General features: G+C 33.4%; 1 protein-coding gene across 1 annotated transcript in view; it reads right to left on the bottom strand.

Moving 5' to 3' along the window:
- Nucleotides 1-3,702: 3,702 nt before the first annotated feature.
- Nucleotides 3,703-25,416, bottom strand: part of LOC130663509 (chondroitin sulfate proteoglycan 4) — a 28,227-nt gene continuing 6,513 nt past the window's right edge. The window contains exons 4-11 of the mRNA XM_057462766.1: nucleotides 21,103-21,334; nucleotides 19,125-19,341; nucleotides 16,198-16,795; nucleotides 13,969-14,214; nucleotides 12,071-12,268; nucleotides 9,636-9,840; nucleotides 6,182-9,420; nucleotides 3,703-5,836 (exon numbers count right to left, since the gene is read on the bottom strand). Of these exons, the coding sequence (XP_057318749.1) occupies nucleotides 3,818-5,836; nucleotides 6,182-9,420; nucleotides 9,636-9,840; nucleotides 12,071-12,268; nucleotides 13,969-14,214; nucleotides 16,198-16,795; nucleotides 19,125-19,341; nucleotides 21,103-21,334 (6,954 nt within the window). The 3' untranslated portion in view covers nucleotides 3,703-3,817. The remainder of the gene's footprint in view (nucleotides 5,837-6,181; nucleotides 9,421-9,635; nucleotides 9,841-12,070; nucleotides 12,269-13,968; nucleotides 14,215-16,197; nucleotides 16,796-19,124; nucleotides 19,342-21,102; nucleotides 21,335-25,416) is intronic.

Here is a 25,416-nt window from a genome sequence, read left to right on the forward strand (position 1 = left end):
AATTCAAACCTCACTCCCGCCTGACAGCCAATCAGTTTCCTCGACCCCCCACTCTTTGACCACCGCGCATTCGTTTGCGCATTTCGTTAGTCGGAGATCGACCTCCATTTTATTTGCACGCGTCTCTCATTTCTAAGCAGTTTTTATAATCCGTACAGTATTCAATTTAATTTAATTTAATAAACTCGATACATCATCTAATTATTTCCCAGTTTAAATTTAATTTATTCATAAATTTTTAAAAAGTGAAATAAAATAAGTGATTTTTAATTAAAATTTTAAATCTCGTGGCTCCGGAGCTCCAAGAGCCGGTAAGTTGACAAAAATAATTATTTTTATTTTAATTACTACGTAATAAATATTTAAATTTAATAAAATAATTAAAAATTTATTCAACTAAGTCTAGGGTACATGAAATTTAAGTCAATGACCTTGACATCAGTGGTTTAAAAAAAATTAGTAAAGCCATAGAACCGCAGTTTGATATTAAGCTGGGTATTGATGAAAAAAATCGAGACGAATAAAAGTGAACATTGGACATTCGATTTATTACATGTGAGTACACTGTTTTTTTTATATTCATTCGACTTGATTAGGGAAAATACATATCACTATTATAAATTTATTATTATAATTTTCTATATTTATTTATATTTATATTTATATTATTTATAATATAGACATCATGGCACTCTTATCGATTCGCTTGTAGGATATAAAAAAGGCCTAGATTATTTTATTATATAATCTGCTAATTATCAAACATATCATTAATTATTAAATCTATATTATAAATTATATGTGATAAAAATATTAGCAGACCTTAGTTGTGTAAAAAATTAAAAAACCGGGTTCGTAAACTGAGAAAAAAAAGTATATAAATATTTGACTGAATAATTTTTTATTAAAATTTTTTTCTTTATTAAAATCAAGTAATTTTTGAAATTTTTAACAAATTGAGTTATTTTTAAATGTGCACACATAATATTTTGAAAGTCTTGTTTGTGAATTTTTAAATTTTATTTTCTACGAATGTTGAATTTTTAAGTGAAAAAATTTAGTCAAAATTTCATCCAATCAATTTTATTTTTAATATCAGTGACGTTTCAAAATCGCACAATATTTTTAAAAAATTTGAATGTAATAAAAAAAAAAATGTATGAAAAATTAACTCGAAGCGAAACTTGAGTTAATTTTTTTTCCCGCGTTTATTTAAAAATTTAAAAATATCAGTTGTCTGCTAGTTAAATTATCGTAAGTATCCATACAAAAAAAGTGTATTCTAGGCATATAAAGTAACAATTTAAAAAAGTTAAATTAATATCACTTATATTGACATAAATTTAAAACTCTGAATGTGTGTTTTGATAATCCATACATCAGCAATGATTAATTTAAAATTAACAGTCAATGTCATTGATTATTAACGATAAACGACATAATTTATTCTCTTTGTAACATGTCATTATTTATTCAATTGATTTTATTATTTCATCTTACTCTCAGTAAAAACCAACGAGCTCATTCATTTCAACATTCATAAATTTCAAAATATTTAATACTGAAACACGCGTTAAATTATCGTTATATTTTTTATAATAATTAATATTATTCATTAATTTCTACAAATAATTTCTTTTAATCGGCATCGAAGGCCTCTCGCATACAACACGCAGTATTTTTTAAATATTTATATTTATATATATTTATATATTCTGTTTTAATCACGACATTATTTTTATTTATACACAAAATTAGTTATATTTATTAATATATATTTATAATTAATAACTCTTATAAATTATCATGTGCAAACATAGATAATTATTTTATTTATTTTAATAATTAATTAATTATTAGTATCATTATTATTATTATTATTATTGATCTATTACAATTGTATACAGCATTATAAAATTAAAAGATTTTCGATGTTGAATACAATTATAAATCACCATATTATCAGCACACATGATTCGATAAAATATCTCACGATATACATTCAATTAATTATTAATTAATAAATTTAATAACCAATTTTAATTATTAAAAAATAGTAATTATCAATATTAATAAGGTAAAATTAATTTTCATTCATCATCATCATCACCATTATAATTATTATCATTATCATTATGACAGGTATAAAATAAAAATGATAAGCTATATTTAGGGGCAGGTATATGCGACTCAGCCATACGTGACCCAAGCAAAAATAAAAATCTACTGGATCTATTTTTCGGAAATGTTTCACTCGTCACCCGAAAACGACAGGCCACTCCCAACTACCCCTTAAGTCACGTTTAGACACAAATTTCAGGAATTATTTTCATTTTTGTTGCGTAAAAAACGTTCCGATCTTCAGGTACATGCCGCATCATACTTATCTAGAAAATTCCCGCTCCAATAAAATATCTACCATCTCAAAATCTCTACCAATGAAAAAATCTACCATGATACAATCACTACCAGAAAAAAAATACTACCAAGTTGCATTTATGAATACACTCTATGATCCTGAAGTTAGCAGACAATTCAAATTTTTTGGATTTTTTTTGAACAATTAAATTTGAAGAAAAAGAAAACTAAAATATGCACATGTAAAAAATTTAAAAAACTACAGGTGCAATTTTTTTCTTATGGTTTATCGTCTAAAAAAAAATCCAAAAATTATTAGACGCCTGCTAACTTCAGTATCATTAAACTCTACCGTTTGAAATCCCTACCATCAACTTTAGAATGTATATTTTACAGAAAATAAATTTATTTTTAATTAATTGGGAATAATTTGGGAAGATTTAGGAATATAATTTTATTATTCAGCACTACTTAATTAATGGATAATTATTTAAAATTCTTTGAACATGTAGTGCGCATGTTAGAAAATGTAATTAATACGACTTTTTTGTTAGCTAATAGTAAACTATTTGGGAAGAAAGTTATGAATTGTTTTAGTTTTAAAATCCCAAATGCTTATTATTCATTAATTAATTCGTCCTAAATAATAGAGTCATATTCCTAAATCTTCCCAAATAATTCCCAATTAATTAAAAATAAATTTATTGTCTGTAAAATATATATTCTAAAGTTGATAGTAGGGATTTCAAACGGCAAAGTTTATTCATAAATGCAACTTGGTAGTATTTTGTCTGGTAGAGATTTTGAGATGGTAGATATTTTATTGGAGCGGGAATTTTCTAGGTAAGTATGATGCGGCTGCTTTCAATTGGGTAAAGTTATATTTTTGGTAAGATCGCTTATGGCTGAGTCGTATACCTGCCTATTTAGGCCGAGAATAAATCGTATAATAATTGTTTTTTAAAAATAAAAATAATCTCAAATAAAAAAATTTGTCGATTAAAAAATCACCTGCTACGTAATTTTACACTTTACATTTATTTATGGAACTCGTTGGAATGCTTTTATTACATTTACCTATTTTTATACATGTTTTTTTTTTTTGAGTTTTTAAAAAAATAACTGACAGGAAGAATCGAAAAAAAAATATATTTTTTAACAGACAAATTTTTTTAATGAGAAATATATTGATTTATTTAATTCAATGAAATCATTTCATTTTATTTTATTTTATTCAATAATATGTTTAATGCAGTGCGATATATAAAACTTATAGAGGTCTACAAAAACGATTAACGGACGAGAACGCCTAGAGCATTTAGTCGTTCCAGTGAAATTACAGTCTTTTTTTTTTGTTATTTATTTATTTAAAATAATTTTACGTACCCGGGGCAAAAGGTTATCCGGGTTCGTGTTGGGACATCGGGGATACATCGGAGTGACCCGATGTGGCCGAATGCTAGACCCAGTACTGATTTCTCCTCAGTAAAGGAGCTGTTCTGCGTGTGGTTGTAGGCAGTGGCAGTGGGGGGAGGTCTGACGTATCAAAACTACTCCACTCGTCAGCGTCCGCGACACCGTAAGGATACCTCGCAGACATGTCGGCATCTGAGCCAGCAATGCTGTCTAGTGGGTTGAGAGGAATCACCTTGCACTGTGGCAGCGAGGACGTGATAGACGAGTGCATTGACAGAGGCGTGCTCGAGTTAATGTCAATGTGATCATGTTCATAACGCTTCAAATGCGGTGTAACTGGCATCAAATGATCCGGTGGTCGCGGCAAGGGTATTACGCCCACAGTGGGAGTCGGTTCATTTGTTTTATTCTCTTGATTACCTTTGTACCTTTTGTGCCGACAGCGTATCAAAATAATGGTAAATATTCCGAGCACAAATACACCCAATAGCATTCCCAGTATGAGAATGTAGTCATGATTAATATTGGGGGCAAGTGCCATTTCCCCTTCGTGTCCCACTGGATCCATCGGTCCTCCTAGCGTACTATTAGACACTTCAGGATCCGATTTAATCTTCATCTCTAGCACACCATCTGCTGGTTGATATGTCGCGGCAGTGAGAGTAAAATGGAAGCTATCACGCAACCCTCCAGAGGCACCGCCAGTATTACCATTACTATTGCTATTACTAGTTCCAGTATCTGTTGTATGAATTCTACGACAAACTACATAAATAACACCAAGTATGATATCACGATGTGAAAATCTTGATATTTCACGTTCTCTCGTACTGCGTTTGTCACCCGAATTTCTTATAATACGTTTTATTTTACAGTATCGTGATTTACCGGTTATACGGTAAATTGGATTTCCATTAGTCGCTTCAGCTAATGGGGTTGCGTCCATTGATTTCAGCGTTATCTGATTTTTATCACCGGCAAACGCCAGCATTGGTCGTATTATCATCAATGGTACAACTTTTATAGTTACTTTAATACCCCATACCTCGTAATCACTTAATCGAGCTGAAAGTATAAAACTGTCGTTAGATGCGGTCATATCTGTTTGCACAAACACAACGCTTTTGGATAATAAATCAGGATGTTTAAATTTTATCGCGGCAACATCTCGTACGTAGAGAGTACCGTGTCTTGGTGGACTGGTTATTTCGTAGGTGACGTGCTCATGCCGGGCATTCGTATCAAGTATAATATTTTCTTCCGTGACGATCCCCATATTGAAGCCCTGCTGGAGCGTCACGGGGTTGGCCGTTGTGATGTTTAATTTTATTGGTAGGACGTGGACGTTGAATAAGGTGTAGACGGGCGTGAATCGTCCGTCAGAAACCCGGAAATAAAATACTACTGCTTGAGAAGAGCCATTGTGTTCGTAAACAAGTCGGTTTGAATCGACGTCCTGCTGGGTAAATTTAGTGACTTGTCGTACGTCGGAGGAATTTTGTTCAAAGGTAAACAGCAAAAGACGTCCGGCAGTTGGTTCTGATATGACATCGTACACCAGTTCTTCCGGTGGTGTATCTGCATCTGTAGTCAGCAGACTTTCACGGTCTATTGTTTGGGTTTGATTCTGCACAACCGTGATAAATGGGTTCTTTGTTACCAGCTTGAATGGCTGGTCGTTTACCGGTGAGATAATCACGGGAATAGTTGCGTTGCACAGCATTACGTGCCCGGGTGTAAGATAGAGGGAGAAGTTAATATTGTCCTCAGTACTGTCTGAATGATCATGATAGTACGCCACTTTGCCGCCCTCGATTTGAGGCTGAGTAAATGTCGTTATGTTTAAATCAGGAAGCAGCATTACGTGTCCATAGATCGGCTGATTTGTTAAGCGCGATAACACCGCGGGATTTTCAATTCCGGTTTTTGTTCGTAAATATTTTATAATCCCGCTGATATTCATCGATACTGAGGCTGTACCTCCTTCTTCAACGTGCACCGGATTCGTTGTGATATAGCGGCCCAAGCCGCCACTTGATACGGAAACGTCTATTTGAAATATCTGAAATAAATAATGATAATAATGACTGGTATTTAATTAAATTTGAATTTGATAATTGAAATTCAATGGATCTTAATTGAAAACAAATTATTTAAAATTAAATATCCGTAAATTTATATTAATGTTTGTTAATAATACGAGTCTAATTAAAAATAAATTACCAATTAGGTATTTAATTTAAAATTTAATCATTTAAATTGAAAATTTTTAGCATAATTTAAACAAACAAAAGGCTTTTGTGACGGACATAATTAAAAACGTATTAATTAAGTTTACTCAAAACGTTTTGTTGATGAAATAATTTAAAAGTTAATTACAGTGAGTTTTTAATATACAATTTATTACCTGATTCTTGATAATCTCAGCAAATGGTGTTTCCACATCGAAAATAAATGAATCATTGGTCGATAAATCCATAAATTGTTTTGTGTGTTCGTAGGTGACTTTGCTGTAATTTAAATCTTTTTGTGTAAATCTGTCAACTTCTTGCCAAGTCCCCTCATTTGTCTCCATTATTATTTTTCCCAGATGCGGTGGACGCCTTACGATATATTTTATTTCGCGTTGTTTATCAGTACACATTACCAGCAGTAGTTTATCCGTAATTGGTTTTCTCGTTAACGGAAAAATATTAAGCCCATCATTTCTATAAATACTCAATTTAACCGGCATTGTTTCGACAACAATGTCGTACTGTTGTGTTGTGTGCAACCCATCAAACAACACAAAGCTAAAAGATGCATCTGTTCCATTGGTATGCGTTATTAATACCAGCGACTGATCGATTTGCTGCTGTGTAAAATTGTAAATGTCGATGTTTGTTGAATTAACCAGCGAGAAATATAAATTTTTAATGATCGTAACATTATAAATAATTTCCGCTGGATGCGTATCGTTGTCAAAGGCTGAGAGATTATTCGGTGTAATAACAGCACTGCCGCCTTGCCACAGTTTAATATTTGTTTGATTTGACAAAACGGGAAGTTGATCGTTCACCGGCTGTATATTTATCCAGACATCAACAGGTTGACTTGTTTTGTCACCCGCAGTTATTATCACTTGAAAATAATCCGTGTAACTTTCATCCCCATTGTGTTTGTAGTAAATAATACCCGCGTCTAAATGTTTTTGAGAAAACTTTTTCACCTGATTCTGTTTTACTGAATCCATTATCGTGCCGTGTTTCGGTTTGTCAATAATGCGGTAGTCTGTTAATTTTCCGGTGTAATAAGTTGTGATAACATGAAAATTAGAGGGTTCAATTATCGAATTTTTACCTTCAACGACGGTTATATTAGCAGCCTTAATGTAAAGTTTGTCTGGTATAATTATAAAATCAATAACAAGACCTCGCATCCACGTAATTCCATTGGTAACATCCACAACGAAACTGTCCTCAGTTTGATTGGCAACCGACTGTACGTAGTAAACACGACCCTCGTTAATTACACTCTGATCAAAGTGCCTTACGAGATTTGCCTCGTAGTCATCTTTCGCCTCTTCACTGCTACTACTGCTGCCGCTGCTGGTGTGCCCGTCACTCGGTGTTTGTATTTCCAAATAACCATTTCTCGGCCACTCACGTATCAAATAAGTTATCTCTGCTGAAGGTATTTTCGGATGGCCGATTTCTAGATTCTTACGACTAATCAGAACACTCGTTGCCTCTTCAACTAGAATAACACGATTACTCTGAACAATCAGAGGTTCCCAGTACCCTTTGGGATAAACTTTTATTATGATTCTCGTCTCAGCAGACACTTTGCCATTTACCGTAACATTGACACGGAATTCGTCTTTAGTCATCGAGCCGCCTAAATGACGATAGGAAATGAGCTTCTGCGCAAGTTCCTCACGATCGAATGCACTCGCTTCGCGATTATTTTTCAATATCACGCCGTGCTTTGATCTGCTCGATATAGCGAACTTAACGTCTTTATCGTTGATGTCGACATTAGTGGCAATATCAAAGTCCTTTGTTGTGAACACAACGGAACCGTTGTACTGCACGATCGATGCATTGCTTTCAAGGAATCTGACGTAAGGTGCACTTGCTCGAATACTTAAACTACCCTGTGTACGTAAATTACCGTCGCTAACTTGATAATCTAAATACCCGTTATCATCGCCCTGATGTTTGAATAAAACACGCCGATAATTAATATCCTGCTGAGTAAACTCTTCGAGACGAACTCGGTTTGCGGGATTTGAAGGATCTACCGCTGAATAAATTCCTCCATTAGTGACATTACGAATAATATAAATCAAGTCTTCAGGACGGGTCCCCAAGTCGCGATCGACGTACATCAATTCTTTGTTTGTTATCACACGTTCGCCATTAATGACAACGTCAAATACCGCATTAACTGAGGATTCCGGTGGATTGTCATTAATCAATGTGACGTCGATGTCAAACGTTCCGACGTACATGAAATCTGTGTCGTCAGTTGACACCGAAAAATACTGAAATGAATCTTTTGTTGTTTCAGAGTCATCGTGAACGTAAAAAACTGATTGACTTGAAAGTTCTTCAGAAGTAAAGGATATTATGTTTGATCTCGATGTTTGATTTGAAACACATTGTATAGACAGGGATCCGTGATGTGGCAGTCGGGATATATTGTAAAGCAGCCCATTCACTTTATAATCTTTGGGATTTATTCGAGTGATACTCAAAGCTACTTGTGATCCTTCCTTAACATTTAACGTCTCCTTAGTTGCTGCAGCTGGGAGCGGGTGAAATGGTAACGCCGACAATGAGGAGGACAACGGGAATGAGGGCTTTGAGCTTGCGCCAATCGAATATTTAATTGAGAGACTTGAAGTCAAGGGTTGACATTGCGGTGCACTCACTTGGAATAAAATTTCATCGTCAATAGACGAATATGCCCTCTTGAATAATCGATACTTGAGTTTACCCATATCAATGTCTTCTTGAGTAAATTTATCGCCTTTAACCAAATAACGATCTTCATTATTATTATTATATATAATAATATTACCAAAGTTTGGTAATTTTAATATCGTGAATTCGATATTCGACGACAGAGTTATCAATGGATTTGTTTGATATTTTAAATAACCACTGGTTAAATGAATTTCCTTGGCATCGGTGAATCCGAGCGCCGCCCGGTTTATTTCCTTCAGCTCCATATCAATAAACGTTATTTTGAAGTCAAAAGTTTGCTGTGTTTTAACGTCTCTTACACTCGCTTGAAATTTGAAAACATCTTGAGCAGGACTTGCGGCATTATGCAGATATCTTATGATACCCGATTCAATTTCTTTGTTCGTGAAATTATCAACATTTATCCAATAATTTGTCTGGGACTTGAATTTTTGTACGACGCCGTACTGCGGAGGCACCATGATGCTGTATAATATTTCAACACTCGTGTCGTCAGAATTTGTTGCGAAGGAAATATTCGCTGGTGTTAAATATGAAAATGACTGATGTACCACCACTAGGCCGGTGTTGTGTTTTAATTTTATCTGTAGTGGATACGCAGATATTCTTAGAAAAGACGGCTTACTCGTCTCCCTCCCGTCAGTCACTTGTAGGCCCAGCATGGCGTTCGATTTAGCTGCAAAATAATTCAATTTAATTATAAAATGTATAATTAAACATCAATCAATTTAATGAGCTCGTTAATTAAAAACAAAATAAGTCGTTGATAAATTATCGAACAGCTTAATAATTAAATCCATTATGGAGTTAATAAATTTATATATATACGTCATAATAATGTTTGACATAAATCAGATAAAAATAACATTGTTAACGTATAATAAAACTCACTGTTTCCATGATGAACATAGGAAATGAGTCCGCGAGCCAACTCGCTCTGAGTGAAAGTCTCGATGGGACCGGCCGATGATTGATTGACTTTTTCAACGTGACCAGCATCAATGTCAGTACGTAACACCGTGTAAACGAGGATATCTGGTGGTGTGTCGGGATCCACTGTCCATACCAACTCTTTGTTCAATGTTTTTCGCGTTCCCTAGGCACAGTAATAACCATATAAACCTATTCAATAAATATATATATATATATATATAGGGAAGGGTGGGGCAGAGCGGCCCCCCTAAGCCAATTATTATTTTTTGTGGCTTTCAACCATATGATCACTTTACGTTTGTCCTATTTCGAACAAATTTATGGACATTTTGCCAAAATTCTGAAAAATTTTTTTTTTTTTTTTGTGGGGCAGAGCGGCCCCCCTTCAAAAAGTGATAAAAAATTTTTTTTTTCGTTTTTTTTTTTTTTTAATTGTTTTCATCATTAGGAATGTATTTCTTTCTCTTGACAACTATTTTTGGTTTTACATTACTAGAAAAAAATTTTTTAAAGCGTAAAAAATCGTTCACTCTCGATTACCTTAATTACTAATTGTTATTTAACAAAAAAAAAAAATCAATTCTATGATTTTACTTTATTTCAAAAATTTATCAACTAAAAAAAAAAATTTAATTTTTATAAATTTTTAGTGACCAAATTTGCCTCTTACATAGAGAAACGGCCGAAAAATATGAAAAAATAATTTTTTCGGAAGTTTCGGCTGGTCCATTTTGCCCCAGGTGTTATGCGTAGGGCTAGAAATGTGGAATTATAATAATTTTTTTTTAATTTGACGATAAAAATATGAAAAAATCACTTTTTCAAAATTTTGGGCTTGTCCATTTTGTCCCAAATGTCATGCGTAGGGGAAAAAATGCGCAAACATATCGGATTTATAGTAATTAGTCGAAAAAAAAAAAATTTTTTTTTTGGTCAAAATTTCAGGGGGGCCGCTCTGCCCCACCCTCCTCTATATAAATTAGGGTGGCGCAAAAAAACCGACAATTTTTTTTGATCTCGCATGAAAATTTGTTGGTTTACGATATTTTGAGAAGCCTCTCCAAAAATCAGCTCGATAAAAAATTTTCAAGAGGTCGCTCACGAATTTTGAGGATATCAAAAATAATCGAAATAGGATTTTTATTTATAAATTTTTTTCTTTCTCGTGGCAGCAATAGTTTATATTTGTGAAATCATGACTACGCTGAGAATTTCAGCCCAAAATTTGAATATTTAAACCTTGCTCAAGAATTTTGAATGTTTCCGAGTGCTGTCTTTTGGACGTTTTTGAGCGACCCTTAAATATTAATAATAAAGCTTCTCGATTTTTTCACCATCAATTTGCATGACAATGAATGAAAATATAACCCGAAAAATAGAAATAATAAGTTTTTTACATACTTTTTTATTTTTTAATTCAATTTGTAGGTTTTTTCGCTTATTCAAAACTTACCAAATTTTATTGTTTAAGACTGTCCTGTATATTTTTGGTTATGCAAAAGTTATATTCAAGTGAAATGACAATAATTGAGTTATAAAAAAATATAAAAACTAATTCAAACTATTAGTTACATATTATCAGTTAATATTCAAAATTCTTGAGCGCCGTTCAAATATTCAAATTTTGGGCTGAAATTTTCAGTATAGTCATGATTTTACAATATAAACTATTGCTGCCGCGAGAAAGAAAAAAATTTACAAATAAAAATCCGGATTTCGATTATTTTTGATATTTTCAAAATTCGTGAGCGACCTCTTGAAAATTTTTTATCGAGCTGATTTTTGGACAGGCTTCTCAAAACAAAAAATAGTCGGTTTTTTTGCGCCACCCTAATATATATATACATACATATGCGTACTTCTTTGTGTACATAGATGATATGTCCATCCATAAATTGTCATATTGATTAATTTCAAACATACAATTTACGTGACCGCCGTGCGGTTCAAGTAATTTAGTTAATTTGTCAAACGGCAATGGTTGGTACAGAATACGTTTAAACGCTTGGTTAAAGCGGTTTTAACGTTCTTTAGCTCCCGTTATTCCAATTATAAACACGATATGTGCCGGGTTTTAATTCATGGCCCAAGTATAATGCCATTTTACGACTTACTTAACCCTTCCCAACTTACACTAAACAAACATTTATTAACTTATTATACGGTTCATTATACAAACTTAATTTTTTTTTTTTACTCTAATTGAAATTTTTTTGCTATTAATTCCTTTGAGGTTGAGCCGTGCGGAAAAAATGCGAATGACGGAGAGTTAATCGTAAGCCACGTGGAAAATAACTAAGAGCTTTTTTGTTTTCATATATATGTATATGTATAATATACATTAATTTTATTTGAACTTCTGAAAGTAATATTTTAGTGACTCGTTTACTTACTTGAGCTAGTCTGAGGACCTTGGTGGTCGGTATTTCAAGAAGCGGCGGGTCGTTCACCGGTGTTACATTGACACTAAGGGGGAACCTCAGACGGCTCTGAAGATATCCAGGAAGCGTAAAGCCAATTCCAGCCGTCAGCTTCAACTCCAATATCATGGAATCCTCCGGGCTTTCGTTACCGTCATGTACGTACTGGATCTGTGATTCAATTTGTAATCTCTTTCAACGTTACTTCAGAAAAATAAACGAGTATTGAGAGTAAAAAAGTAAAAAATAATTATTAATAAAAAGCGGTAAATGCTGAGTTAAATGAAGACACAAAAAGAGGAGATGAAATACAATAATGATAATAAACATTCAAGTTTTATCAAGTCCTCCAATCATGAGGCACTTAAAACAAAGTCGCGGTTCATTAAAAATGCGACAATTAGCATATATACCAGCACCTCTTTCTCCTCCACCGCAAGGGTTGTCAGACTCAATTATATTATAAAAAGTAGTCCACTAGGAAAAATAAAGTTGCGGGAAATTAATTCAAAAGTCGACGGTACAAAGTTGCCAGGCAAGATAAGTCCCGTGAGTGTGTAGGTAACATACGCTACTTGGGTAAATTAATTTTATAAAGAAATATTTATACATATACTTGATGTATATATATATATATATATATAGTAGGGGGAATATAATAAATGGTAAAGAAAGAAGAGATTAAATGTACATTTTTTCTTGTATGTATATTTGATACATATATATATCCATGTAGAGAATACATGGATAAGATATATATAGAAACGCTTAGTCGTTGGGGAAGTCGCAAAAGTATATAAAACCGTCGACGAACGCGGGTGTGCTCCTCTACTTGAGCAGCCACCCATTTTCTCTCTCCCCAATGCTTCTAAAGTTAGTCCTCCTCACGTCCTATCTATAGACCATCCTCTGAGACTATTAGAAGACGAACACGTGATTGCTCAGCCAACGCTTACAAACCCATCGCTTCACTTTCTTCCACTGATCCACAAGATTAGCCGAGAGACTGTCAAACTCCAGTCTGGATATACCACTTTAATTTTTTTACTCTCCTCTCCTCGTTTCTTATTCCACTTATTTTTTTCCTAAAACTTTTATTCCACACTTTTTATTCACTTGACATTGCTATGCGATACTTTTATCGATAAATTTATACTTTCTCGATTTCCGAAAAATTTATCAACAAAAAGACGTAAAAAAAGCTGAGGCATGGAGTAAAATCGAAAAGTATGGAGGTACAAATATTAGTTAACTTTGGCCAATGTAAAAGTGTCGAGTCAATCGATGACTCGCGAAAGTTCTTGCGGACAGTCGAACGATATCGGCAATGTTATTCAAAGTTTGTTCGGGTCTGTGACAATACTCGAGGTGATGTTGCTGCCATTGCATACATATATACATATATATATAAGTATTGAAAGCAGTCAAGAGAAGAGATGAGAGTATATACGCTCGCGAAATGCAACTTTAGTTTTCACGTAAAGTTTAAAGAGCCAACCGCGAAACCAGTGACCGGGTGAAATTGGAAACTTTGCATATCTAACATCAATATATCTATATATGTGAATAGAATATACATCAGTATGCATATTATGCATATATATAGCTTGCGAAATAGAGTAAGTTATTATTTTTAAGAAGATGACTATCAAAGATCGAAAGACATATTTACACCGTAGTATAAATTATTTCCCGGCAAATATATAAATAACGTTTGATGTCAGAAAACATATCAGCAAACAAATGAAAAGTTTTATTTAAATAGATGTCCTTTTTAAAAAGCTCGCGGTAAAGCAAATAAAAAATGTACTCGGTGGCTTCAAAAGATTTACGGTCGTCATTTATCGGCAATTAAATGTTGAGATGCATACCTTGTTTCTGTAAACGTCGTGTAACGTGAATGAACGTACGGACGTTGTGGTTGAATCTTGGGTCAGCCTACCGTGTTCTGGCGGTATGGCCAGGCTGAAAATTATCCCGTCCTCGTTTACGCCGTACTTGGCAATGTCCAGTACCATTGCAATAGTGTTCCTCGTAACAAATGCATGCTCGCCTTCTGCTACCACAATGCTCTTCACCGCCACGATCTCCAGATCTAGAGCCAAACTCCCGTTCTCCTGCAATGAACAACACTGTTATTGTGCTAATTACCTGCAATGATAATGCAATGACTAGACCCAGGTATTTACAAATTTTATCGTCTGCCGGCAATAATTATCTACTTGTTGTCTAGTCGCAGCAGTATTGTGGGCTAGATGTTTGTTGTTTGTTGGTACAGATTCTATTGTTATTATATGAACTGTTATTGTCTGTAAGTTAAATGTGTATATACAGATATATATAAACTCGGCGAGTAGTTGTTGGCAACTCGAATTATTTTGTACAAGAAAAGATCAAAGTTGTTAAACTAACCCGCTTGAAAGAACCCTGTGCGTTGTTGATACTCCGGGGAATCGTATAAAATGGCTTGATTTCCTGCGAGACGAGCATCGTACATCGCGGGAGCTTACAAAGAAACGATTTCTGTCTCCGACGGGAGTTATTCCAATCTATCCAATAGACTTTTCAATGCTCGATACGGTTACTCATACATATCTATATATATATAGATACATAACTTGATATTGATATTCTTGTACGATGAACAATACAATATACTAGTACACTCAATAAATTTTCCCATTGTCGTAATGTTCTTTACTATTTTATCGATTTATAGATATCTATATTTATATCAATATATATAATAAACTACGGAGCTCAAATCATGTTTTTGTTGATACATTTTTATCGTATCGTTGCTGGATAAATATCAAATATCATACAAACGTCGATTGTTTGAACTTTATATATTTAATTATAACTCAATTACTATTTTTTAAAAATGTGTATATATATATATATAAAGGGTTTTGAAACGGATTAAATTTGATTGATATTTATTTGTACTTCAAATGTAAATTTGTATTTTTTGATTAAAAATAATTTAATGGACTAAATTGATACTAATGAAAAAAAAAATGAAATATTTAAATGAACGAACCTGGCAGAACAAATTAAACAAAAATATTGTAGATTTCGATTGAGGGAGGAAATATTTTTATGTAAAAATTTTTTGTTAGAGATGGGTAAATATATTGATGAAGAGCTAATAAAAATGCATGAAATAGTATAAAATAAATATGAAAAAAAGGGTTTATTGAATGACGTGAATGATATTATTATCGATGTAAAATAATAATAATAATAATGATAAAAATAAAAAATTGAAAAGCAGAATATTAAAAAAGTTTTTAAAATATAAAAAAGAAGATTAAACAGAATCATAACTCATGCGTATGAATTATTATTGTTTGAAATTTTTTAATAAAAAATTCAAGTTTTTTATGCAGCTGAATGGTCATTAGTTTAAAAATGTCAATAGGACAGGTCTGGTTTTTTAAAACAGTCTGTCAAAGTTATCAGACTGTGACCGAAAAAGTGAACTTTAAATTAACTTGAATAATAATGAGGTTGCGCGGGTTAAAAGGTCAATTAGTTAATTTTTCTAAACAGAGTATCGGATTACACAAATCATTCGATAAACTAGAGTTACAAACTCGTTAGCTCTTGAATAGCGGGTTCCGCAAATCAGCACTCTCGTTCGACGACAACCGCAAACCGCGTGCCGAGTAAACAGGATGCCTATTGTGAAATACACCCATTTCAAACACTATTCACGGGAAAATTATCCCTAAGCCCGAGTATCATCACTAATTAGTATCACATCCAATTTCGATCATCGTGTATCTCTCTATCTATGTGTACATACACCAAAGCAATATGTACTTTCCTAATATACCTACACGTAGGCTATACTACCTGTCTATTAACCAACGTATCAACTAACTTACCATCAGCATCAGTCGTCAATTATTTGAAATTTGCATCATCACATTATTATTATCTCTATAATAGATCTCAAACATTAAACTGAATTACAATAACTTAAAAATTAACGTCACGTTCTGCTCGTCTCAGTGTCTTATTGTCTTCAATAGTCAAACAGTTGGCAAAGTTACAGGTGCAATAATAATTAAATAAATGACAAGCTAACTCACCGTAGTGCTCTCGGCGTAATTAGACGTGACGCAATGGGGTTGATCACAGGTACACTCAAACGAGTCGACTCCGACTTGTGAACAGGTTGCTGACGGTATGCACGGGCGCTTTTCGATGCACGGGTAAGACCAAATGCATCCGGCGACAATACCTTGGCTCGTTTTAACCTCAGGCAGACCGATTTCGGAGGAATCCAGAATCATGTTTCTGAGACAACCCTTGTAACTGCGGTCACCTGATTTGATCCCTCTAGCAATAGCCCGTGCCTGTTTATTGAGCTCTGTGCCTCCGATATACAACGTTTCGGCCAAGTCCAAGTATCGATTTCCGCCGGATGGTAAATTCAGCTGTTCGGCAGGCTTCTCGTCGATACTGATACCAATTATTGTTGGACTAAAATCTATTATTACTTTATGCCATTTTCCATCTTTCACAGCCGCTGAGTGAATCAGTTCAGTAGCGCCGTTGCCTTTGTTCATTAACAGTCGCACTTTACCCTCATGCAATTCAATGCCCAAATAATCAGCGTGAGATGCTTGTCCTGCGTTGTACAGCAGTAGTCCCATCTCTGAGGTCGTTTTCAACTCGAATTCCCATCTGCAATGCGGTGACACGATGTTCACAATGGAATACTCCAATATCATATCACTGTTGCTTACTACTCTATATCATTGCTTGTCATATGACAACTAATTTAATGTTAAATGGATGTATAATATATATTATGTATATAGAAATACGTTAAAAAATATTAATAGCTAGTTTGATATATTTGCTATTTGCAAATTAATTACTTTGACTATAGAATTTTTGTCGAGAGATAATAGAGAAATCAATTAATCCGTTTCCAATTAATTATTGATAGAGGGTTTTCATTCAATGAATTTCTCTTTGAGCATTGAAATGTTAATGGAAAAAATCAGAGCTGATGATGAATATTTTCGTTTATTTATAAATAACGCAAAATTAAAACAAATTTTTGATTAATTTGAATTTAATGTTCTATCAAATGTTGTTATTTTAATTTTTATTTATTTTACATTTAATTTCAAAAGAAAATACTATGAGTGGCGTATGATTAATTTTTTAATTATTTCAATGAAACAATTTACTCGTTATTGCATATATTTTTTCGTGAATAATAACTACAAAGGTTTTTGATTTTTAAAATGACAAATACCTTCCTCTATATTTGCCGTAAAATTAAATTCCTCTGATAATTTTCATCGTTTGTAAAGTAATACAGCGTAAAAATACGCCATGTAAAAAAATATAGTACAAAGTTCATATAAAAAAGGCTTATTCGAGTGTAAGAGATAAAATTGAAAAAAATAAAAAAAATAATACCAATAAAATTAAAGGAGTAGTTTTACGTGGATATATGAAATGTATTTTTATTATCCTATATCAATTTAAATATTATTTGAAATGTAATTCGACCTCGTTATAAGAGATAATCTGTCTGTCTTATTTCAACGGCAGATATCTACTTTTATTTCGTTTCATAAATGAGATAGACAAGGGCCTCATAACGAGGTTGTGCTGTGCATGACAAAAGTTCTAGATGTCAAGAATATAAAAATAAAGAAAAATATATTTATTAAAATGATAATACTATAATGCAATGATAATAATAATAATAATTTTATTTATTTCGCGATCAGTCTTATATATTTTTTTTGAATAAAAAAAATACGGCTTTACTGGTCTGACATTTTTTTACTTTTCTCCATGTATTTTTAAACTTCCCGCTAAGAAAATTGTAAAATTTCAAAAATTTGGATGTACCTGAAGATCGGAACGTTTTTGCGCAACGAAAATAAGAAAAAAGAAATGAAAAGTAAAAAATCTACTGGATCTAAATTTCGGAAATATTTCGCACGTCACCCGAAAATGACCGGCCACCCCCCAACTACCCCTAAATTCGCCTTTAGACACAAATTTCAGGAATTATTTTCATTTTCGTTGTGTGAAAAACGTTTCGATCTTCAGGTACATAAATTTGGGAAGTTATTGGTTTCGGTCCGACTTACGAAAATCGAATTTTCATCAGATGTCGACGTTTTGAGGTCTTAGGAAGCTATTCTGACTAATTTCAAGATGATGTCCGAGTGTATGTATGTATGTATGTATGTACGTACGTACGTACGTATGTAAATACCTGTATCTTTTGAACGGATGAACCGATTTTGAACTTTAAGGTGTCATTCGACGCGGCTTGTCAATATCTTGGAGCTGTGAAAAATTGATCTTGATCGGTACGGCTCGTTCAGAGATATTCCAAAAATACAATTCTTTCAAAAATGTTTTTTTTGGATAACTTTTAATGTGCTCGATGGATTGATTCCAAAATCGACTGGGCTCTAGAGCTTTATAAGCCGCGTCGAATGCCACCTCAACCATCAAAATCGGTTCATTCATTCAAGAGAACCGTTGTCGAAAGAATTAAAAAAATTTTTTTTTTTAAATATCTCAAAATCAACTCGATACATCGAATTCAAAATTCGATCAGCTTTAGAACTTGATAAAACGCGTCGATTGCGACCTCAACCGTCTTAATCGATTTATTCATTTGATAGATAACGTTGAAAAAAAATGGTAAAAAACAATTTTTTTCGAAAAGAACGGCATACAAAACCATTTTCAAGCTCGAAAACAGCTGGAAGTTTTAGGACTGGCCCGCAGGGTCAACCGATATACAGATTTTTCATTTAGAAATTGAGTCTGAAGATGTTAATAATAATTAATGAAGCGTTACCTATATTGTAATAATTAGATGTCAATAAAGTAGATCAGTAAAGCTGTATTCCATTTATTCAAAAAAAAAAAAACAATGATAATGAAAATGTAGACATTAACTGTGAGATTTATATTTCATCTCTTTAGTGTCAAGTGTAAATGGATATTTAAAAATAAAAATATTTACCTCGAGCCGGTGCGCGATATTGGCCGCGAAATCGATAGAAATGCACCCTCTTCAAGAAAACTTATTTCCGTTTTTTTTGTTGCGTCAAATACCTTTGAACAGCCCCACGTAACTGCGCTAGCTTCTGATTTTCCTTGTCGCGACTTGGTATATTCTATTACATTTGCTCCATTGTAAATAATATCCGCCATACATCCGCGCATGTATTCCGTGTGACCTATACATATTTATTTATCGTTTGAATAAAAAGGGTATTACAAATTTTAAGCGTAAAACATAAAAAAGGTTTATCACCATAAGTATAAACATTATTGTGTGCATAAAAAAAAAATTGTCTAAAGATTTCAGCGGGAAGAAAGTTTAAGGGAAAATGTATTTATTTATTTATTAAATCTTTGAAATAACTTTTTTCCGATAGCATTAGTGATATATATCGCGAAATGTTTATTTCACAGCTTATAAGCTCTGAGATATTCTATAATGAAAATATAAAAATGAAGGGTAAAAAGAGAAAGATTATTCATAAATTTTATCCGATCTCTCATTGAAATAAATAATAACTTTCCATTAGTTGATGAATTGAAGGCGAAAAAAAAACAAGAAAGAAGTGATAAAAAATTTGATAGCGATGCAATGCAAACAATTTATGTTACAACAAAGCGCGAATATATGAAAAAGAAAAAAAGTTTAGCGGTTGATTCACGTAGACACAGATAGTTGGTTGTATAGTATGCATCACGGAAAAGATAGCATGTTTCATCCAAAACTTTCTTAAATATTTATTTATGCAAATTAGAAAGTACATGCCAGAGAGGGTGGGTATACGTTTTAAAGTATGCAAGTCGTCTGATAAAACATCCAACAGTGGTTTATCATTACTCGAAACAGGGAAAAATTCTAAATATTATACAAATCGAGTTATTCACTTTTTAACTTATTTTTGTTTAAATTATTTGCATTTCATATTTTTGTTTCAAAGAAACTGACAAAAAAGTCGTATATGGAATGAAGACATTTTTTTCTAGATTTTTTAATTAACGTTTTTTACTATATGCTGGTTAAACTTAATCCCGATCGTTTTTAAATTTTAATGAGTTTTACATAAATACTGAAACATAATTTCAAAAATAAAAAAAATGAAAATGTCTATCATTAAAACCGAAGATTTAAATTAGAGACAAATATGGACGTAAAATAAAATAAAGTTTATAAATTTCGCAAATAAAAATTCACGTGAGATAAAACAAATTTCTGGAGTAAAAAATTTTAATTAAAAAATATGTGCGCAATAAAAGTACGTAGAGTGTGTTTAATTTACATAGAGCTCGGGTTATTGACAATTTTTAGTTCTTTGTTCCGAGGTAAATTTTTCGAAAAGAAAACTAAAGAATTATCGTATATAGCTTCTCCGGATAAATTTTGTCTATACAACGCGCAAGGAACAAATGAATTGTCATGAATATGTAAATTGAATTTCACCGGTTAGCCTCGGGAATATTGTTCCAGGAAAGTCGCTGTTTGCGCTGATCGTATTCAATTTGGTGACCTAGGTTGTTTGAAAGAGAATTAGACGACGAAAGCGAGAAACACCTTCTTCTTTTTTTTTATTATCATTTTTTGCTTTTGTCTTATCTACCAAGATTACTTCTTCTATTGTTGGTTTAAGCTCAAACTATGTGGCCTTCATTCCCATATACATTCATAAATTAAAAAGAAGAGTGAAAAAGTATTAAAAAAAGAGGGAAAAGCAAGAGGGAATTTAAAAACCCTCGGCATACATATTATAAAATATATATGAATATACTTGAATAGATGTGCTTTAAAGAGACTAAAGTAGTATTTACGCGATTAAAAACCGTGAAAGAAACTCTCTAAGAAGAAAATAAAGCATACACAATTCATAAGTATAATCTTGCTGACTCTCAAGTATGTTTATTATACAGGAATAAGTTATATAAAGTAAGAGTTATATGCTCACCTAGAAATAGCTCGTGAAATTCGCCTTGTCCTCCGATAAAAACCCCGTACATTATATTTAAAACAAAAAATTTTCCAGGCAATAGTGTTCTCGTGATATGAATACCATCAATTTGTAACGTCATATTGGCCTCCTGGCGTATTAAATGGATTTCGTGCCAACTGAGGTCGTTGAGTGTTAAGCCGCGTGGACTGGCAATTTCACTCTCACCAGCGCCCAAATTAATATGTACCTAAGAGAAACATTTAAGTAACAGCGAAAGATAAAGCTTAAGAAAATTCTTGCCACTTTTAGAGCATAAAATCTACATATATAATAGAGTTTGCTGGCTACTGCTACTGCTACTGCCACGGCAAGGTCCGTCGACGGGTCCTGGTACTGCTGCTGGAGGTCCGCGCGTATATCAAAATGTGTTGAGAGACCTACCGAGCGCCGGGTGGGAAAGCTGAAAAGTGCGGTGTAGTGTCTTGAGAGAAGACCTTATTTTCCGAGCTTAAATCTCTAGCTCTACTCGGAAATTCGCTCGAACAGTTATGCAGATTTAACATAAACGGTGCAGAAACTTCAGCAGGAGGCAACCAGGCAGCCTCGTCGTATACTTTATACAAACGCCAAGTTACCGTTGCCAAATCCTTTCCCACCAGGAATAAAGGTTAATACAAACGTTACTTTGGCGATACGGGTGAAGCAACAGAAATATAACCTTGTATGTGTGTATGAGGGTAAGAGGTTATATATAACCTAGGTAATTTCCGCTAAATATTTGCTCTCTGCGTCCATGTTGTGGTTAATTCACGTGAACAAATTCACAAATTGCGGTTTAACCATCATGAATTAATTTTATGCTGACCCATTTAATAATCAATTTTGTTGAGAAATTATTGTCTATCATTACGTTTACTTTTTTTGACAATAATATTAATTAATGGAAAGACAGGGTTTGGAACGGTTGTTATTAAATAACTTTATTGGTGGAATTCAGCTGAAGATGAAACTATTGATTGACCTCGAGACTGAAGCGACCTTTGATGTACCAGGTATCACAGAGAATTTTAATTCTTTTCTCATTTACAGCTAAAGATTTGGTGTAAAAAGATTCTCTTACACTGTAAAAAGAGCGGTGTTAAAAATGGACTCATTTTAACTCCGCCCGGTGTTAAAATAAAATTACACCGGTGTAAGAGGAGTAATTCACCGGTGTTAAAAATACCGGTGTTAATCGGGGTAACCGGTGTAAAAGCGGAGTAAAATCGGTGTAAAAGCGGGGTAACCGGTGTTAAATCGGGGTAACTGGTGTAAAAGCGGAGTAAAATCGGTGTAAAAGTGGGGTAACCGGTGTTAAATCGGGGTAACCGACGTAAAAGCGGAGTAAAATCGGTGTAAAAGCGGGGTAACCGGTGTTAAATCGGGGTAACTGGTGTAAAAGCGGAGTAAAATCGGTGTAAAAGCGGGGTAACCGGTGTTAAATCGGGGTAACTGGTTTAAAAGCGGAGTAAAATCGGTGTAAAAGCAGAGTAATACCGGTGTAAAAGCAGGCAAAACTGCGTCCGCTTGGAATATTAACTTTAAAGATTATAAAACACAAAAAATGTCAGTTCTTTATGAAAATAATTAAAAAATATCATTTATTAACAAGTATAGTGATCGAGTTGGTAAAAATATTTACAAAGTGAAATATTTTAACACCGGTAAAGAATATCTACACCGGCGGCGGCATTATTTTAACACCGGTATAGAATATTTACACCGGCAGCGGCGTTATTTTAACACCGGAGATCTTTTTTTAACACCGGTACATAATATTTACACCGGCGGTGGCGTTATTTTCACACCGCTTTCGGTGTTGAAATTTAACACCGCCGATTTTAACACCTACACCGTTTGGACTTACCCCGGTGATTTTTTACAGTGTATAAATCTGTCTGACGGGAAAAAAGAATATAATTGTGGTAATAAATTAGCCGATAGCAGTTTTGAATGTTTCTCGACACTTTCTGGCTCTTGGTGAGGATACTGATCAGTTTGGTCGCTCTGAGTGAAGATTAAAGCTTGAGAAAAATCGATTTTTAATCCGCGATATCTCCGGAAAAAATTAATCGATCGAATGATAAAAAACAGTTCAAGTCATTGTAAGAACTGATGAGACTTTTTGCTTTTAATAAGAAATACTTTAATTGGTAAATTAATTTTGTGAATATCTTGAGCAAAATTTTTCATCACAGAAGTACGTCAACTCCAAGAGCTCTTGACAAAGATGACAATAGACTTTACAGACCTTTAAACATTGACAACTAGTGAAGAAAGAAATTGAAGAATTTAATTGAATCCAATTACTTCGTTTCTCGAGAACTCGAAATTTTCCAAGAGAAAAGTTTAAAATAATTTTTTATAATGAAGTCATAAAATTTAACATAAAGACAGCGTTTATATACTCGTATAAAAACGTAGTTATCTCGTATCTTTTTACACAAACATTTTTATATAATTATATAAGAAAAACAGGTTCGCGAATAAAAAATACAAAATAAAATTACAGTGCGACACAGTTTTTTATTTAAATTTTATTTTTCTTTAAAAGATTCAACGGTGACAGATCGAGTTAAGCCAACTGAAAAAATTTAATCGTAAAATGGAAATTTTCGAAAAATAATATCCCAAGTTTTATTATTAAAAAATGTTATTTGTCATTTCATTACGACAAACAAGAAAAAAAAACAGAGTAAAATGGATATTATATAAAATTCATAATAAATGTGATATCTGTTAGGACTCTAACGCCTCAAGCTAACAGTTTGGATTTCTCTCACGATATAGTAATAATAACTGTTATTATTATTATCGATAAAGTTATATAAAGTATATTTGATAAAAATTCCTAGAGGTAGATTGTCCAGTAATGGATGAACAGACTGGTTCATTGAATGCGTTTTTACGGGATATACCACTAGTGTGGCGGCAAAGAAAATCGCTTGGAATCGATTTGATCTGGCATATACCATCGAATTGCGATGACCTGGCTGCCCAACTGGAAATGCCAGTTTTTTAGTACTTAGATCAGTAGTTCTCTCTGAAACTCAGTAAATACACTAGTGGGTGGCTGTATAGAGTACATCCCAGAATATACATATATATATATATATATAGAGAAAAGAGACAGAGTGGGTGTGTGTAAAAACTTACAAACACAAACACACCGAAATATCAGCGCAGTTTTATACAATCACGAAAATTTATGGCGAGGATGTTAAAGCATACATTGTCGGTTATAAGAAAATCCAAAAGGGTCGGCTTTATATACACTTATATACGTGTATATAAGAATACATAGAGGGCAAATGTTCCTTAGAGTTGGCAAAGACTCAGCAGCCGTGTCATTACGCGAGATCTCGGGTTCGAGTGGGAGCTGGGTTGATTAATTATCCGAGTAGAGGGGAAGATCTTCGTCGAGGGATTACGTCAATTTGCAACGTGATATTCGTTTTAGAACCGCGCCGGCTTGACCCCGTGCCAAGTCAGATCGTTAAGAGTTAATTATCACGTACCGAGAAATTCGCCGGCTTCACCCCCAAGCTCACTCGTGAATATCCTTTGATATCGACTTTCCTTGAGCTTAAAGGATCTCCCTAACGCCATAGTAACCCGAGATGCCCCGCTCCCAATGAAAGGGATAATAAAACTATGGGAAAAAACAGGAGTAAAAAAGCAGAGCTAAAAAATTCAGAGCAAAAAATTACGATCGAGTGTCTATTTAGACAAACATTTTTAGTTATCGCTGATCCAATTGGATTCCATCAATTACCAGCAGAGTTAGTTTATGGCCATTTATTTAGCGCCTTTGTATTCGTTCATTCTCCGTGTTTCCTCTTCTACTTGTTTTTAATTCTTTTCATTTTATTCTACTGTAGTAAACCCCCCAATGCTATTGGATATCGTGTGTACCTATATATCTGCAGACATATATATGTGTACGTACGTATGGATGTATATATAATCGAGAGAGAGAGAAAGCTAGAGAGCTATGCACCAGTGGCGAGTTTCAACGTCGACCAAATATCGATTACTATGGACCAACGGCTAATTCCCGACCTCTTGAATTTACGTTTTAGCTAACTTGCTTATCGTGCTATTTTCCCGGGAATCTATATATCCGTAACGATGTTTGTAATTACTAAATATTTGTCTGAAATGTTGGCAAAGTAAATAAGAGTAAACTAAATTTAATGTATATATTATAACTTATTATATTATTTTGCCCTGCAGTGGATATTTAAATGGTAAATTTTGAAATCATGATCGAAATGTTATCGCGAATAC

Source organism: Microplitis mediator, chromosome 2 (assembly GCF_029852145.1).
Source record: "Microplitis mediator isolate UGA2020A chromosome 2, iyMicMedi2.1, whole genome shotgun sequence".
NCBI classification, from domain to species: domain Eukaryota; kingdom Metazoa; phylum Arthropoda; class Insecta; order Hymenoptera; family Braconidae; genus Microplitis; species Microplitis mediator.